The sequence below is a fragment of the Heterodontus francisci genome, chromosome 23 (assembly GCF_036365525.1).
Source record: "Heterodontus francisci isolate sHetFra1 chromosome 23, sHetFra1.hap1, whole genome shotgun sequence".
NCBI lineage: Eukaryota > Metazoa > Chordata > Chondrichthyes > Heterodontiformes > Heterodontidae > Heterodontus > Heterodontus francisci.
Window position 1 is genome coordinate 44,881,774 of NC_090393.1, and position 18,665 is coordinate 44,900,438.

Genomic DNA, 18,665 nt, shown 5'->3' on the forward strand with positions numbered 1-18,665 from the left:
TGAGCTGCCTTCTTGAACCTTTGCAGTCCATGTGGTGTAGGTACACCCACTGTACTGTTGGGAAGGGAATTCCAGGATTTTGACCCTAACTGTGAAGGAATGGTGATATAGTTCCAAGTCAGGATGGTGTGTGACTTAAGAGGGGAACTTGCAGGTGCTGGTGTTCCCATGTGCCTGCTGTCCTTGTTCTTCTAGGTGGTAGAGGTTGTACGTTGGGAAGGTGCTGTAGAAGGAGCCTTAGTGAATTGCTCTAGTACAATCTTATAGATGGTACACATTGCTGCCACTGTGTGCCAGTGCCAGTGGTCGAGGAAGTGAATGTTTAAGATGTTGAATGGTATGCTGATCAAACGAGCTGCTTTGTCCTGGATGGTGTTGAGCTTCTTGATTCTTGTTGGAGCTCCACTTACCCAGGCAAATGGAGAATATTCCATCTCACTCCTGACTTGTGCCTTATAGATGGTGAACAGGCTTTGGGGAGTCAGGAGGTGAGTTACTCGCCGCAGAATTCCCAACCTTTGATCTTCCTTTTTAGCCATACTATATGACTGGTCCAGTTAAGTTTCTCGTCAATGGCAATTCCCAGGATGTTGATGTTGGGGGTTTCAGTGATGGTAATGCTGTTGAATGTGAAGGGGAATTGGTTAGATTCTCTCTTGTTGGAGGTTTTCATTGCCTGGCACTTGGGTGGTTCGAATGTTACATCCCACTTATCAGCTCAAACTTGAATATTGTCCTGGTCTTGCTGCAAGCAGGCACGAACTGCTTCAGTATCTGAGGCATTGTGAATGGTGCTGAACACTGTGCGGTCATCAGTGAACATCCCACATCTGACCTTATGATGGAAGGAAGATCATGATAAAGCAGCTGAAGATGGTTGGGCAGAACACTACCCTGATGATCTCTTCCAGTGATGTCCTGGGGCTGAGATGATTGGCCTCCCAACTATCTTGCTTCGTGCTAAGTTTGTCTCCAGCCAGTAGAGAATTTCCCCCCTCCCCCACCCCGATTCCCGTTGACTTCAGTCTTGTTAAGGCTCCTTGATGCCACAGTTGGTCAAATGCTGTCTTGACGTCAAGGACAGTCACTCCAAACTGACCTTTGGAATTCATCTCTTTTGTCCATGTTTGGACATTTTTGGCAGATTTCCTTCCCCAAAGAACATTATTGAACCAGATGGGTATTTGATCTAGCCATTGCTGAGACTTTTTTTTTTAAATTCCAGATTTATTTATTTAATTGAATTGAATTTAAATTCCCTTAGCTGCTGAGGTGGGATTTGAACTCAAGTCTGCAGAGCATTAGTCCAGGCCTCTGGATTAATAGTCCAGCGACATTACCACATGCTTCTATGAGTGTACAAGGGTACAGTAGTGCAGTAATTATGTTACTGGACTAGTAATACAGTGGCCTGGAATAATACAGCAGACATGAGTTCAAATTCCATCATGGCAGTCTGAGAATTTTAATTCAATTTTAAAAAACCTCGAAATGAAAGTGACCATGATGATGTTGGATTGTCCTAAAAACCCAACTAACTGGTGACTCCAGTTCTGCACCAATGTGGTTGACCCTTAATTGCCTTCTGAATTGGCCTTGCCTGTCACATAGTTGTATGCATCCAACAGATGGGCATTAAATGCCAGCCTTGCCAGCATCACCCAGATCTCAAGAAGAAAAAGAAATACTTGAAGTTAGAGCATTGCCTACATACATTTATAAAAGAATTTGCTTACCAAATATGGTAAACTGACATTATAATCTGGTAATGTTAAGTGCTAAATTAGAAAAATCTGAACTACAGTATTTTTGTACTATGTGTAAGTTTGGCTCTACACGAGGATATATTGGTGGCTTTCATTATATCTAAATTCCATCTTTTATATCTTGTTCTTAGGATGTACCAGGAGAAACTAACATCTCTTAAGAGGCAGCTACAGCAGTTACAGGAAGGTGGGTATCTTGTTTTCTTGTACTTGAACAAATAGAGTGTAAACACTGGATAGTAGTGGATAGCATAAGAAGAGTAGGCCATATGGCCCCTCAAGCCTGTACCGCCATTCAATAAGATCATGGCTGATCTTCTACATCAATCCCACTTTCCCGCCCTATCCCCATATCCCTTGATTCCTTTAGTGCCCAAAAATCTATTAATCTCAATCTTGAAAATCCTCAACGACTGAGCATCTATAGTCTCTGAGGTAGAGAAGTCCAAAGATTTACAACCCTCAGTGAAGAAATTTCTCCTCATCTCAGTCCTAAATGGTCGACCCCTAGTTCTAGACTCTCCATCAGGGAAACAATTGTTCGGCATCTACCCTGCCAAGACCTCTTAAAAAAAAAAAATGTTATACATTTCAATGGGGTCATCTCTCATTCTTCTAACCCCCAGAGAATGTAGGCCCATTCTACTCAATCTCTCCACACAGGACAGACTTCTCATCCCAGGAATCAATCTATTAATAGATATTATTTCATAAAATGTTCCTTACATTTTACATGACCTGCAATCATGGCTGAACATTCTCAGCTCAAGCATTTATTTCTTTTCCTAACACTGGCTTGACTTGATGGGCCGAATGTCATCCTTCTGTGCTGTAATGACTGTATACCACTTCATGTTCAGGAAATAGCTAATTCCTCCAAGAGCTATAATTTGACCATCTGTCAAATTAGCCCAAAGCGTGAATACTACATTTCGCACTAAATAACGAAACAGGACAGAAAAAAACAACTGCAAACATTTTCCTGTCCAGGCAATTCAGAAAAGAAACACTTCTGCCTCATTCATACGATGAGACAAAGATCAGAACATTGTTACCATTCCTACCATGGTGCAGAAGAGGAAAGTTTGTTCAATAAAAAGAACTGGACAAGTATCTGGTACCACATTGCTGCCATCCCACTTAACCCTTGCCTTTCTTTATTATTGTTACACCTCAGGACTGAGCTCAATAAGTTCTGCTTCATACAAAGAGTGATCAATGCATGGAATGAGGCTCTGGCTAGGATCGTGGCACTGCAAACATTGGGATGACTTGAGATGTGTTTGGGTGCTGTGTTAGGACCATTATTTTTTTTTTGTATGAATGAGCTAGGATGTGTTGAACAGCAACTCGTCTCATGTCCGTCTAATCAAGCTGACATCTGTACAACCATCTTTCATTGGTTTCAACTGATAATTCCACAATGCTCAGTGACTGAGGCAAGATGCACATGAAATAGTTTCCACAGTCCAAGATGGAGTCAGTTCCTTTCATTGTATGGGTTCCCTTGAAATGAAAAAGAAACGTCTTGCATTTATATAGCACCTTTCACATCCTCGGGCTGTCTCAGAGCACTTTACAGCCCATGAAGTACTCTTTGAAGTGCAGTCGCTGTTGTAATGCAGGAAATACGGCAGCCAATCTCTGTACAGCAGGCTCCCGCCAGCAACAATGTGTTGGTGACTAGATCATCAGTCTTTTTTGATATTGATTGAGTGATAAATAATGGAACAATGGATTACAGAAAATAAACCATTTGGTAACCAGGAACCGTGAAAATCTGATATACTGGTAGCTTTATTAGTGGTTTATTTTTCATAATGTTCCATAGCCATCCAACTTGGCTCAGTGGTGACACTCTTTGTCAGAAGGTTATGTGTTCAAACCCACTCCAGAGACTTGAGGGACTTTAATACAGTACTGAGAGAGTGCTGCACTGTTGAGATGAGACATTAAACCAAGCTGAAAGGTAGTTATAGCAATTGCATGCAAGACTTTTACGCTGTTTTTCAGGTAAGATGTCAAACCGAGAACCCATCTGCATTCTCAGCTGGATATAAAAAAAAAACTCATGACACTATTCGAAGAAAAGCAGGGGAGCTCTCCCCTGGCCAATATTTAACCCTTAAATGACATCTGAAACAGATTATTTAGCCATTATCTCTGCCGTTAGTGAGAATTTCTGTGCACAAATTGGCTGCCATGCTTCCCTACGTCACAACAGTGATTATGCTTCAAAAAATACTTAATTGGCTGTAAAGCATTTTGACCTTTCCTGACGTTATGAAAGGTGCTATATAAATGCACATTTTTTATCTTGTCATTTGTTACCTATGCCTGTCAAAAATCACAAGTGAAGTTGGAATGGATATTAGGGTAAACAAAGTGGGAACAACAACAGGAGGCAATAATAATAATGGATAGTACAGGAGAAAGCTAAATGCATGGATAAAAAGAATTGAGCCTGTGGAGGAGGCAGAGCATGATTGGGAAATTAGCTATTCTCTGAAATATAGTTGCAGCAGTTAAATGCAAGTCTTGTAACTCTGTGTATGGTATAAATTAGGTTTTCCTCCCAGATGCAGTATTATTTTTTGTTGCAACTGACTTGTTATCCTTTTCCCCTATTCTACTTGGATGATTTATGTTTTATTAAAGTTTTATTAAGTCCCTGAAAGTTGCTACCCAGGTTAATAGGGCTGTTAAGAAGGCATATGGTGTGTTAGTTTTTATTAGTAGGGGGATCGAGTTTCGGAGCCACGAGGTCATGCTGCAGCTGTACAAAACTCTGGTGAGGCCGCACCTGGAGTATTGCGTGCAGTTCTGGTCACCGCATTATAGGAAGGATGTGGAAGCTTTGGAAAGGGTGCAGAGGAGATTTACTAGGATGTTGCCTGGTATGGAGGGAAGGTCTTGCGAGGAAAGGCTGAGGGACTTGAGGTTGTTTTTGTTGGAGAGAAGGAGGAGGAGAGGTGGCTTAATAGAGACATACAAGATAATCAGTGGGTTAGATAGGGTGGATAGTGAGAGTCTTTTTCCTCGGATGGTGATGGCAAACACGAGGGGACATAGCTTTAAGTTGAGGGGTGATAGATATAGGACAGATGTTAGAGGTAGTTTCTTTACTCAGAGAGTAGTAGGGGCGTGGAACGCCCTGCCTGCAACAGTAGTAGACTCGCCAACTTTAAGGGCATTTAAGTGGTCATTGGATAGACATATGGATGAAAATGGAATAGTGTAGGTCAGATGGTTTCACAGGTCGGCGCAACATCGAGGGCCGAAGGGCCTGTACTGCGCTGTAATCTAATTCTAATTAACTCTGATGCTGTGGGGAAACTATAGGTTCCTCCTATTAATTCTGCTGTTGCTGAGACATATACAGTGCACAATGACCTAAGTAATTGTTACCAAGGTAGAGGCCATTCCGCTGCCTCTGCTGATTCCCTTAGTCCAGCAAACCAAACCTGTTCACAGCCCTTGCCGTGAACCCTCTTTGCTTTAGTTATCCACCTATGTCTCCCATGCTCTCAGTTCATCTCATCCATGAAACCCATTGACTGCTTCCTTGACCCCATTTCCAATAAATTGCTAACTACCCAACTTTCCCATGTTGTCCCCATTTCCAATAAATTGCTAACTACTCAACTTTCCCATCTTGTCCCCATGCTAGCTGACATTGTAATGGTTTCCTTTTGGATACTGGCTCCTCCCTTTCAAGTGTATCATCAACACCGCCCCCCCCCCCCCCCCTTCAAAAATGTACTTCACCTCTCCTTGCAATTGTGACTGCCATCTCCAAGTCTATTTATTCTCCAGTCCTTGAATATGTTGTCGTCTCCCTAATCAATTTTCATCTCCTCTTCAACTCCCTGTTTGATTATCTTCAGTCAATTTTTTTTTTTGCCTCTCCCAGTGAAACAACCCCAAGAAAAGTCACGAATGACTATAATGCATTATTCTTCCTGTCCCACTCTATTTCTCTGTAGCCATTGATACGTTTGACCATGCCATTTTCTAAAGCCAATACTCTGTTGTTCTTTCCGGTGGAACTGCTCTTGCTTGCTACCAATGGCTTCTTTTCTCACCTCTGCACAGTCAATTTTGGGAATTCCCCAAGGATCCATCCTGGGCTTTCTCCTTCTTTTGCTCATTTACATACTGCCTTGGCAACACCATCTGCAGATTTGGGGTCAGCTTCCATTTGCCTGCTACGAATCCTAGCTGTATCTGTCTATCACCTATCTCGATCCCTCCAATTCTTCTATGCTGTCAGACTGCTTATCCAACATCCAGTCTTGGATGAACTGCAGTTTCCTGCCCCTGAACGTTGGGATGACCAAAGCCATTGTCTTTGGGCCTTACCACAACCTCTGTACCCTTACTAGCCACTGTCTCAGGTTATGCACTGAACCAAACTGCTTGCAACTTCGGTGCCCTAGTTAACTCTGAGATGAGTTTCTGACCCCATGTCCTCTTCATCACAAAAACTGACTTCTGCCACTATCTTTTCATCGCCCACTTCTGTTTTGACCTCAGCCAATCTGCTGTTGAAGCCTTCATCCATGTTTCTCACCTCCAGTTTTGATTATTCCAGTGTTCTCCTAGCCATTCTCCTGTTTGGCATCCTCATGAAAAACATTGCTGTCCATATCCAGTGATCTTGCTGGCCTGCATTGGTTTCCAGTTCCATAATGTCTCAGATTTAAAATTTAAAACCCTTCTGTTTAAATCCCTCCATGACCTCATCCTTCCCTATCTGTGCAATTTTCTCCAATGCTACATCCCCCACTGAAGTTTCTAATCTTCTGATTCCGGCCTTTTGTGCTTCCCCCTCTCTTTAGTTGCACCAGCCCTTCAACCACCTAGGCCCACACTTAATAATTACAATTTTGTGTGTTTTGTAAATGCCTTCTTGGGTTCAGTAGTCTCAATCAGTCCTGTGAGTGGATCCCATAGCCCTTACATACAAATAATGTTCTCTGTAAGATGTGTGTGTGGCCGGGCAGCAAGCCGATGAACATGCTGCTCACAAATTGTTACCTTTGAGATACCACGTGTGCGTGGCCGCTCAAAAAAAATTAAAATGTACCCCGCATTGAAACGAACAGGTCGCGCTCAACAAGAAAGATTTAGAGGGGACATTGCATACCAACACCCGAAAATGATGAGCAGGAAAACACTATCTAGTCCACTGAGCCTGTCCCATATTGTCATGGTATAACTGAGCATCATAATCGCCAATATACTCCACCTCCAGCAGCTGTGCAACTTCCTGGGAGAAACTAGAAGCCAGAGAAAAACTCGAGGACAAAGCAGGAAAGGAAAACTGGGAAATTTCTCTCTGACTCCCATAGAGGGGAGCTCACTGCTGTTTTTGTGAACTTCCTGTGTACAAAGTCGCTGGCATGTTTGTCTACACAATAACAGTGACTGAACTTCAAAAGTAATTCATTGTCTGTGAAGTGCTATGAGGTGGTCTGAGAAATGTAAGGTATATAAATAAAAACTCATTCCTTGGATGCAAGAAATGTGGTTTGCATTACTTGAAGTCTGACATGCAATATGTCTGATACACTATGATTCTTTTCCAGAGATTAACCGTCCAACATTCACAGTGTAGTACTGTGAATACCCATTCATGAGATTTTGGAGAATCATAGAATGGTTACAGCACAGAAGGAGGACATTTGGCCCGCCATGTCCATGCTTGCTCTCTGCAAGAGCAACTCACCTAGTCTCACTCTCCTGCCTTTTCACTGTAGCCCTGCAAATTTCTTTTCAGATAATTATCCACTTCTCTTTTGAAGGCCTTGATTGAATCTGCCTGCACCACACTCTCAGCAAGTGCATTCCAGATCCCAGCCACTTGCTCCGTTTAAAAACAAAAGTTTTTCCTCGTCGCTGTTGCTTCTTTTACTAATCACCTTAAATTGGTTCCTCTGGTTCTGGATCCTTCCGTCAATGGGAACAGTTTCTCCCTATCTACTCTGTCCAGACCCCTCATGATTTTGAGCACTTCCAAGCCACATGTCATCCTGACTTGGAACTATATCGCCGTTCTTTCACAGTCGCTGGGTCAAAATCCTGGAACTTCCTTCCTAACAGCACTATGGGTATACCAACCCCACGTGGACTGCAGTGGTTCAAGAAGGCGGCTCACCACCACCTTCTCAAGGGCAATTAGGGATGGGCAATAAATGCTGTCCTAGGCAGCGACGCACACATCTCATGAACGAATTAAAGAAAAACAATATTTCCAAGTTTTAAAATGATTGAGTTGTTAAATAAACACAAGTTGTAAAATTGTTTGCATTTTCATAGTGGGATATTTAATCCAAGGTCCTGTCCAAACTTCAAATAGGTTGATGATCCCAATATACAGTGTAGCCTGTACAAATGGACAACCCAAAAAATTGACACCTACTGAACATCCCAAATAACTTACAATAAATAGAAACAGCCCCATGAAAAATAGACACTCACAAATTACTAACTACAGCCAGCCTTCAATGCACCAAGTCTCTTTACAACTTAAAACACTGGACATACATGTTAGTGTGAGGTGGCATCGGGTGGAAAAATGTCTTTCTTATAATGGAGACCAGCTTGCATAGTGGCAGAGAAATCCCTCTATTTCTTAGATTGAACAGATGCTTGCACTGCTCTATCCCAGAGGTCGAGGAGTTTTTCTGTCGCTATAGATGCTGGTAAAAAGATCTCCATTGCACAAATGCCGGAAACAGCTGGTTGGGGAGGGAAGGAGTTGGGAATTGGGGACTCCTAAGCTTGCGGGGATGGGGTCGAGGGGGTAGAATCACAGGGAACTTGAGTTGGGGGGGCGGGGAAGAGGGAATAGGGGGAATGGCAGGCAGAGGTGGGGCTCGGGGGTAACGAAGGAGACAGTGGCTTCCCCAGTTTCCTGTCCCCGGTTTCCCCTCTTCACATGCTTACGGGTGACCTCCTGGTTCTTGGAATGTCTTGCGCATCAGCTGCTGGCACAAAACCTCAGCTTCTCAGCCACAGGGGACCCAACGTTTATAAGGTTAAGTCCAGTTACAGTTGTAGGAGTCACATGATCTGCTTTCACATGGTTTAGACATCACATGATCAAACCTCCAGCAATGCCTCCAACCAGATGTGGCAGCTTTACTCCACTAGAACATCACGTAATGATGAGCTATTAACAACCCCTTACCCACTCTCTAGCAATTCAGATAGTCGTGGCTGCAGCACATGGAGGGATGGGTTCTGGACAGGCGTCTGCAGGACATTACTTCCCTCCCCCTCCACCGCTACAGCATTTACCTCGCCCTGTGCAGGCTGCCAATGTAGCAGATCCCAGTACCAGGACATCCCTCCATTACTGGAAAGCCCAATAAACAGAAATTGAATGGAATCATATCCAGCTGTCAGGGCTTGAGAATTAGGCATGATCCTAGGTGAGGATGAAAACAGGAAGGAATGCTGCAGGGAATGCAACCAAATCTGGAATATTTGGCTTATCTGTTTTACTGTACATACAATGACCATTTTGAAAATAAGTACAACTGATGCAAGCACCTTAGGTGTTCCTAATTCCGAGAAATCAAATGGTTTGAATTGGGTTGCAAGGAAAAGTTCTAATTAGGGTTATGCCAGAGTGATTTGTTAGCTATATGAACCACATGATTCTAACCCTTTGTTACCCATCCTGTATTTTTATGTTGTATTTTTTCACTCCAAGTAACTTCTTTTGTGTTGCAACCATTGGGTGATGATGCTAAGTGGCAGGGGACATCGTGAAACAAATAGATCATTCAGGTGATGGATTACCAAGGAATTCTCCATATATTGTGTTAAAATATAAATTAATCCTTGATTGTGGCTATTTCTATCGTGGTAATATAGGTACATTGCAGGAATATCAGAAAAGGATGAAGAAACTAGATCAGCAATACAAAGAAAGAATAAGAAATGCAGGTTAGTTCTTGGATTGCCTTTACCTTAAGGTGCCAATGTTCTTTGTTTCAACAATTTTCTCTCCTGCAGTCACTGATTATTTCTGTGAGTAAACACCAATAGTCCTTACACGAGTGGTCATCAGGATATAACAGCTGAGTCTCAACTTGTCATAGCCTCACAGCTCCAGTGACCTGGGTTCGATTCCGGGTACTGCCTGTGTGGAGTTTGCAAGTTCTCCCTGTGTCTGCGTGGGTTTTCTCCGGGTGCTCCGGTTTCCTCCCACAAGCCAAAAGACTTGCAGGTTGATAGGTAAATTGGCCATTATAAATTGTCACTAGTATAGGTAGGTGGTAGGGAAATATAGGGACAGATGGGGATGTTTGGTAGAAATATGGGATTAGTGTAGGATTAGTATAAATGGGTGGTTGATGTTCGGCACAGACTCGGTGGGCCGAAGGGCCTGTTTCAGTGCTGTATCTCTAATCTAATCTAATCAATGTCCACTGTGACAAATGTATTTTTGTCTGTCTTGAAGTTTAAGTTTGTATTTTATATTCCCAGAAGCAACTTGTAAGGGGTTAACACTCATGATCTCACAGTATTCCTCAAAGAAAAGGCATTAGCTCAACCACCAGACCTACTGAGCATACTTAACATGATTAAAATCTCATCAACAAAGAGAAAAAGATAATTGGCAATTTGTTGTGGCAGGGCATTTAATGGTATCTGACGTTCATTAGACTTGCCCTTGCACATTTAGTTTTTCTCATTTTTGAGTGGCAAGTTGCTAAGATTGCAAGCAGATAATGGCACAGCACAGGAAACCAGGCATGTGCGACAATCAAAATGGAGGATTGTGAAGTTAACTGAGCAAGGACTGAGAAGGAAGTCTAAATGAGAGGGTGAATTCAATGACAAATCAGGTACAGAAAGAGGGCGAAAGAAAGACTGGTTTAAGATAGATTTTAAAAAAGGCAGAAAAGTAAAATCATATATTTTTATAATCTCCAACTACAATTAAACTGTGAAAGAATGAGACTTCACACTTGTAATGGTTAATTTTCAGTGCCAGTCAGTAATTAACACTTGCCACATTGTTAAGACCACTTGGGCCAAAATGGACAAGGCTTAACTTTCTGTGGCCACTTCAGTTTGCATCTACCACATAATTACAGCAACCTCATGCCAATCAATGCATTCCAGTGATGAGGCACACGGTGAGACGCTGTTTTTGCAAAGCAAAAGGCAGAGCAGCACAACTTGAACAGCAACTTTTTGATTTCTGCCTTTAACAGTGCATCTGCTTCTTGCCTGAAGTTGCTGTAGTATTTGCACATAAATATTAGCAAGCGCCATGAGCCTTCCTGTTATTTTGACAGAAAATTATGGGCCAGTTTATTTTGAATTGTTCTCCTTTGAATTTTTAAATAAAGTTAGAAAACATTAGAACTTCACGTTGCTGGATTTAGAGATACAAACTGGCAAGTTAAATGCAGTGCATATCATTAATACTATTTTCCCCACCCTTTTTTCCAGAGCTTTTTCTGCAACTGGAGGTGAGTGTTCTTCCTTTCTTTTATTTTCCCCACTGAATTCACTTAAAACATAACCGGCTGAATAAAAATGATTGCATTAAGATTACCTTTTCCAATGGTGCCATATGTTGTATTTGGAAACACCTAAGTGTAGAGCAACTTGATAGAATATAAGTTTGATTTTTGCTAGACTGCCCAGTAACTGATCTCAGCTGTTCTGGATGAAGATTTTAGGTCTCTGTTGAGAGGGAAAGAACATTTATTAAGTCTTTGTTGTTTATTTCCTGATGGTCAGCGATAGAGCATTGGTGGAGGTCTGGCAACAGATTACTTACACCATTGATGGCAATGGTAGTTGGCCTGGCAGGACTTAAAAATAATGGGGATGGCGTAAAAATTGTGGGTAAATGCTGTTCAAAATGTCCTGCAGGTAAGGCAATGCAACTGGTAAATATGGCACTTAGAAATTCCAAAAGGGTAAAGACTCCATGTAGAAGATAGAAATTTTTCCAGAGGGAGTTCTATCTGATGGTTCCAGAATGGTATTGGCAAGTGACTGGGAAATAGATCATTGTGTCTGTCCACTGAAGAATAGCACACATCATTGAAGCAACAAAAAGGATAAAAGATAAAAATATTTTTAAGAAGTAGAATTTTGTTTGCTTATACTCGCCATCAATTTATTTAAGTATTCTGAACCTGTAGCATATATATTGTTAGGACCAACCGGTCCAGTCAAAGCCCTCAATCAAAATGTACGATTCTGGCTGTGGTGGGAGAAACACACTGTTAGGCAATCTGTGGAGCGACAGGATTGAACTAACATATCATTTTAAATTTTCCAAATTAAAGAAAGACCCAGCCAAATTGTTCCATCTATTAACCCCCGAATTCATATGCTTCACCCTCTTAAATTCTAAATATGTCTGCTCAGCCAATCTCGAGCTTCATGAGCTCTGCCTACCAGCCTACCCTGCATGAGCAATGTCAAGCTTTCTTTCGGCCATTTCATCTGTTTGGCTATTTTTTCAAAAGATATGAAAAATGCCTCCACATCCTTGAACTTAGGAAGAGCCTGTATAAATTTGAACAACTTCTCGCTGGGCCCTGATCTAAACTCAGATTCTTTCTGACCCAAATTTCCCCTGGATTCAAGACTACTCTTTTGTCTTAGTTCCATCACTATTAACTGAAATTCCTTCTCTCCTACTTTCTCTCCGAAATGCTCTCTCTTTCTCCCTTTCCTCTTTTTTCAGTTCAAGTTTTCTTAGTTCTTTTTCTGCTGAAGCTCCAGTTTTTTCATTTCTAACGGAATCCTAGCCAATTCCACTGCATCACTCTCGGACCTGCTATCTTCATGTCTCTCATATTCCCTTTCTTGTTCCTCGTATTGCCCTTCATCTGTACCATCATCATCATCATCATCTACTAATTCCAGATGTTCGGCTATTTTTTTTTAGATTTTACAGATACAGCACTGAAACAAGCCCTTCGGCCCACCGAGTCTGTGCCGACCATTAACCACCCATTTATACTAATCCTACATTAATCCCATACTCCTACCACATGTCAATTATCTCTGCATTTTTGGCACCTAATTTCAATTCCAATCCCAATTTTGCTGCCAATTCTTTTAATTGTTCTTAGTTAAAGTTATCATGTCACTCAGGGAATCATTCTGCTTTCCCAAAAACTCTTAATACCATAACAATGGTATAGATTGTACCTTATTATACAAGAGAACTGGTTCTTTTAATTTCTTTGTAATTGGTGTTAGATTTAGATCCCAGTAATCGATTTTCCAATTGATATGATCCCAGACTTGAGAGAAATTAAATATGATGCCAAATGCAAGACCTCAATTTGAATATGTTATCTCAGAAACGAGTAATCACTATGATTCCAAATGTGAGCCCTCCAGATTAGTCTGATTCTGATCCCAGATGCGAGCCGCTGAATTAAATATGATTCAAATCTCGAGCGAGCCCCCAATCAATATGTTGTTCAAATCCTAGACGAGCCCCTAATAAATATGTTGTTACGACCAACCGGTCCAGTCAAAGCCCCCAATCAAAATATGCGATTCTGATTGTGGTGGGAGTCACGCACTGTTAATTCAATCCTGTTGCTCCACAGATCGCCTAACATATCATTTAAAACTTTCCAAATTAAAGAAAGACCCAGCCAAATTGTACCATCTATTAACCCCCGAATGAGGCTAACCAAACCAGGTGTCTTTAAATCAACACGTTAACTGTTTAATTAGAAAAACTAAATTCTTAAACACTATGAAGATGTATAAACAACATTTAAAATGGAAAAAATTAGAGTCCTTTCAAATGTACAGTCCAGTGTTACTTGAAGTTCTCATGGCTGTCCGATGGGGGGGGAAAAGGTTCTTCCACAGTGGAACAGTCTGTAGTCTAATTTTAGCAGTACATGATGTTTTCCTTCTCCAGCGAATTTCAACAATGAACGACTTGCAAACACTTTCAATACAATCAGTCTGACCTGAGAGGTTTTGAGGGATAAAAGATTGTCACAGTCTAACTTCCTTCTGTTTAAATTACCAGAGATCTCTGTTTTGGCTTGACCTTTTTTAGAATTTTGAGAAATAATAATTAAACAGACTAAAATTCTCTTCCTTCAGTTCAAATGGTTGAGGGCTCTTTTTCCAGGTGCTAACACTAGCTGTCTGTGTCCTCTTAGAACAAACTGTCTTCAACTATAAAGCCAGTTCAAAATTGAATTGTAACAAATGTATCGCTTATACTCACTCCAATTGGCTATATCCATGGTAACGAGAATGCAGCCTTTGAATCACAGTTTCCAAATGGTTGTATGCAACGGCAGTCGAAAATGCATTTTCTCACTCCAGAGGCTTGCTGGTTCTTAAAGCAGTACTGATCCTTTGCAAGCCTTAAAGGTACGCCGTATATTCCCAGGAAAAAAAACCCACAGGACCTTGACGATGTTTATTTGTTCATGAGATGTGGGCATCGGTGGCTAGGCCAGCATTTATTGCCGATCTCTAATTGCCCTTGAGAAGGTGGTGGTGAGCCAACTTCTTGAACGTTTGCATCCTAGGGGTGTAGGTACATCAACAGTGCTGTTAGGGAGGGAGTTCCAGGATTTTGAACCAACGACAACGAAGGAACGGCGGTATAGTTCCAAGTAAGGATGGTGTGTGGCTTGGAGGGGAATTTGCAGGTTGTGGTGTTCCCAAGGATCTGCTGCCCTTATCCTTATCGGCAGTAGAGGTCATGGGTTTGGAAGTTGCTGTTGAAGGAGCCTTGGTGAGTTGCTGCAAAGCATCTTGTAGATGGTACATACTGCTGCCACTGTGTGTCAGTGGTGAAGGGAGTGAATGCTGAAAGTGGTGGACGGGATGCCAATCAACCAGCCTGCTTTGTCCTGGATTGTGTTGAGGTTCTTGAGTGTTGTTGCAGCCACACCCATCCAGACAAGTGGAGAGTATTCCATCACACTCCTGACCTGTGCCTTGTAGATGATGGACAGGCATTGGGGAAAGTAGTGGTCAGTTACTTGCTGCAGAATTCCCAGTCTCTGACCTGCTGTAGTTGCCACAACATTTATGTGGCTGGTCCAGTTCAGTTTCTGGTCAATGGTAACCCCAAGGATGGTGATAATGGGGGATTCAGCAATGGTAATGTCATTGAATGTCAAGGGGAGATGGTTAGATTCTCTCTTATTTGAGAAGGCCATTACCTGACATGTGTGGCATGAATGTTACTGTTACAGACATTAGTCCAAGCCTGGATGTTGTCCAGGTCTTGCTGCATATGGACATGGGTAATCATCAGTCAACATCCCCACTTCTGACCTTATGATGGAGCAGCTTCATTGATGAAGCAGCTGAAGATGGTTGGGCCTAGGACACTACCCTGAGGAACTGCTGCAGTGATATTCTAGGACTGAGATGTCCCACTGTTGCAATTCAGAAGCCAGTGAAAATTTGCACAATGGGACTTCTTCATTTATACGCATCTGCTCTGATGATGCTACCTTCCATGACGGTGCCTCTGATATGACCTCCTTTTTCCTCAGCCGAGGATTTCCCCCCACTGTGATTGACAGGGCCCTTAACCGTGTCCGACCCATTCCCCGCACATCTACCCTCACCCCTTCCCCTCCCTCCCAGAACCGTGACAGGGTTCCCCTTGTCCTCACTTTTCATCCCACCAGCCTCCATATCCAAAGGATCATCCTCCGCCATTTTCGCCACCTCCAGCATGATGCCACTACCAGTCGCATCTTCCCCTCCCTTCCCCTGTCAGCATTCCGAAGGGATCGTTCCCTCCGCGACACCCTGGTCCACTCCTCCATTACCCCCACCACCTCGTCCCCGTCCCAGGGCACCTTCCCCTGCAATCGCAGGAGGTGTAATACCTGCCCATTTACCTCCTCTCTCCTCACTATCCCAGGCCCCAAACACTCCTTTCAGGTGAAGCAGCGATTTACTTGTACTTCTTTCAATGTAGTATACTGTATTCGCTGCTCACAGTGTGGTCTCCTCTACTTTGGGGAGACCAAACGCAGACTGGGTGACCGCTTTGCGGAACATCTCCGCTCAGTCCGCAAGCAGGACCCTGAGCTTCTGGTTGCTTGCCATTTCAACACTCCCCCCTGCTCTCATGCTCACATCTCTGTCCTGGGATTGCTGCAGTGTTCCAGTGAACATCAACGCAAGCTCGAGGAACAGCATCTCATCTACCGATTAGGCACACTACAGCCTGCCGGACTGAACATTGAGTTCAATAATTTCAGAGCATGACAGCCCCCCCATTTTACTTTCATTTTTAGTTATTTTTTCTTCCTTTTTTTTACCTTCCTTACAATCTTTTTTTGCATTTATTTCATTTCATCTTAGTTTGTTCAGTTTGCTTACCCACTGTTTTTTTCAGGTTGTTTTTCTTCAGGTTTGCACTTGCTGCTGTTCAATATTCAATGTATTCACACCTAATCGGTACTAATGCTTTGTCTTTCAATACACCATTAACATATTGTTTGCCTTTTCTCCATGACCTTTTGGTCAGCTATGTGGCCTGGTCCAATCTGCACCTTCTCCTTTGTTATCTCTTGCCCCACCCCCACCTCACTTGTTTATAATCTGTGACTTTTCTAATATTTGTCAGTTCCGAAGAAGGGTCACTGACCCGAAACGTTAACTCTGCTTCTTTTTCCACAGATGCTGCCAGACCTGCTGAGTGATTCCAGCATTTCTTGTTTTTGTTTCAGATTTCCAGCATCTGCAGTATTTTGCTTTTATTCTTCATTTATACCCTTCATCTCTGTTTTGTAGACACAGGTTTTATATCAACACCTTTGTCAACCTTCCCCTGGCTAAACTGAATCCCAGAAATCCTGGAGAAGGACCATTGTCTCAGATTAAATGCCACCTAAAAGCCTCACAGGTAGCTAAAGAACTCGGTACTAACGAAATAAATTAATTCCTTTTCGGGTGTTTTCACTACAGAGTTAATTCGAACAAAATGTTCACCAGCAATCTTTCAACACAGTGACCTTTTCAATACAGATCAACATCTTTCAAATTGCATACATTTCTTCAAACCACTGACGAAAATCCTGATTAATATCTACTGAATGTAGTTTACATTCCATAGTGTAGATACGGCCTTCCTCATTTTCTAAATGCTGTTCAACCGCCACATAACAATGAAGAGGCAGTCACCTAAATAAGACACTCCATTTTAGAGTCTTGCACAATAACTGCCTAATTGGTCATGCAATCTCTAACCTCTTGCTCTCCCGACTCCCCAAAACAGAGCCTTATTCTGTAAGTGCACTTCAGTTGTTTCACATCACACGAGTGTTGAGACCTCGCCGATTCAATGGGAAACAAACAAAAATTCCAAATTAAGCAAGCTAAGGTGCAACAGTTGGAGGTGAACAGATCAATGACTAAAGCCAGTAATCGGTCACAAGAAATATCCAAAGATTATGGGGTTGTGGAGGCACAGATGGAAGTGGCTTTACTGGGAACACTTTTTAAAAAAATCTGACTGCTAATTATTTAGTACCTTGACTGTCAGATAAACAGTTGTGCAGATTGACAACAACTGCATTACAGAATGCTTTTCACAATCTAAACACATAAAAAGTGAAATTGTGTCAAATAATGTACAAGTCATATTAATTATTCTGCAGTGACATAAGTTATAAAGAAATAAATCTCAAAATTTGTCAAACAAATTACTCAAAACAGGTCCTAAAATACAACTACTGGCTACAATAGGAATTTTTACTACAGCAAGTTTTTATGCTCTGGTCCGTACTGCTGTACCAGCCAGGAAGTATCATCATTAACTATGACTTGGCTTCAAAGCCAGTTCAAATCTTCACTGTTTCAAAACCCTTGACATCCCAAATTGTTAATTCAAGACAGCAATGCTTCATTAAAGCCTGCAAATTTCTCAAAATAGCTCCCAAAATACAATTATTTTCTACAATAGGGATTTTTACTACTGCAATTTCTTACGCTGTGGTCTGTATTGCACCGAGCAATTGCATCACATTGCAAGAATACTCACTGCTCTTTCACCTCCAGGTAGTCTTCATCATCTTGCTTATTTGCAATGTCTGTCTCACTTGCATCCTCTGTATCTGTGAAATATAAATGAAACAGAATCCCATTAAATCACTTTGGAGAAAAACAGAAGTATCTCACACAGTACCAACATTTTGCTAGCACGATAATATCAAAATAGAGTCGTACTTTTAATTTTTCAAATGACCTCTTCCCCCTTACCCCCCCCCCCACCACCCCGTCATTCCTTGTAGGGGGCAACAGAACGAGCAGAAATTCAAGGGCCTGGAGTTTCCTCCACATCAGTGCCCAGATATACATATAATCTGGATGCAAAGCAATTATGCGGCTTAAAGATCTCGGAATTTTGGGCCCATGTGAGTTGCTTGTATAAACTGCAATATGCCCAAATCTCCTTGATCTTTTACATTGGTCCATCAAACCCTCTGTCCAAATGAATCTCAAGCCACAAAACCGCCCATGTCCCCAAGTGCCAAATGTGAGTATTCTCCAATTGCCTTTTTGAGGGTGGGGTTGGGGGAGTCGGGTCTCAAGTTCCACCCAGATTTTCTCTCACAGCAGGAAAGTGTTTTCTTTCTGGTCTTTTAACTGCAGTTTTTTTAAAAAAAGAGCATTTTAAAACAAAACTTAACCTTGCTAAGATAGGCACTGTATTATCCATTTCTTTGAATGTATTTTTTTTTGCAAACTATGTCATGCTAAAAATTGAAAAGAAAGACTTGCATTTCGATACGGTTTCATGACCACTGGCCATCCCAAAGCACTTTACACCCAAATGAAGTACTGTTGTAATGTAGAAAACACAGCAGCCAATTTGCACACAGCAAGCACCTG

General features: G+C 42.0%; 1 protein-coding gene across 2 annotated transcripts in view; it reads left to right on the forward strand.

Annotated features, from left to right (window-relative positions):
* suds3 (SDS3 homolog, SIN3A corepressor complex component) overlaps window positions 1–18,665 on the forward strand; it is a 63,563-nt gene that overhangs the window by 20,013 nt on the left and 24,885 nt on the right. For both annotated transcript variants that reach the window (XM_068055186.1, XM_068055187.1), the window contains exons 3-5: window positions 1,898–1,953; window positions 9,654–9,725; window positions 11,244–11,263. In XM_068055186.1, the coding sequence (XP_067911287.1) occupies window positions 1,898–1,953; window positions 9,654–9,725; window positions 11,244–11,263 (148 nt within the window). The remainder of the gene's footprint in view (window positions 1–1,897; window positions 1,954–9,653; window positions 9,726–11,243; window positions 11,264–18,665) is intronic.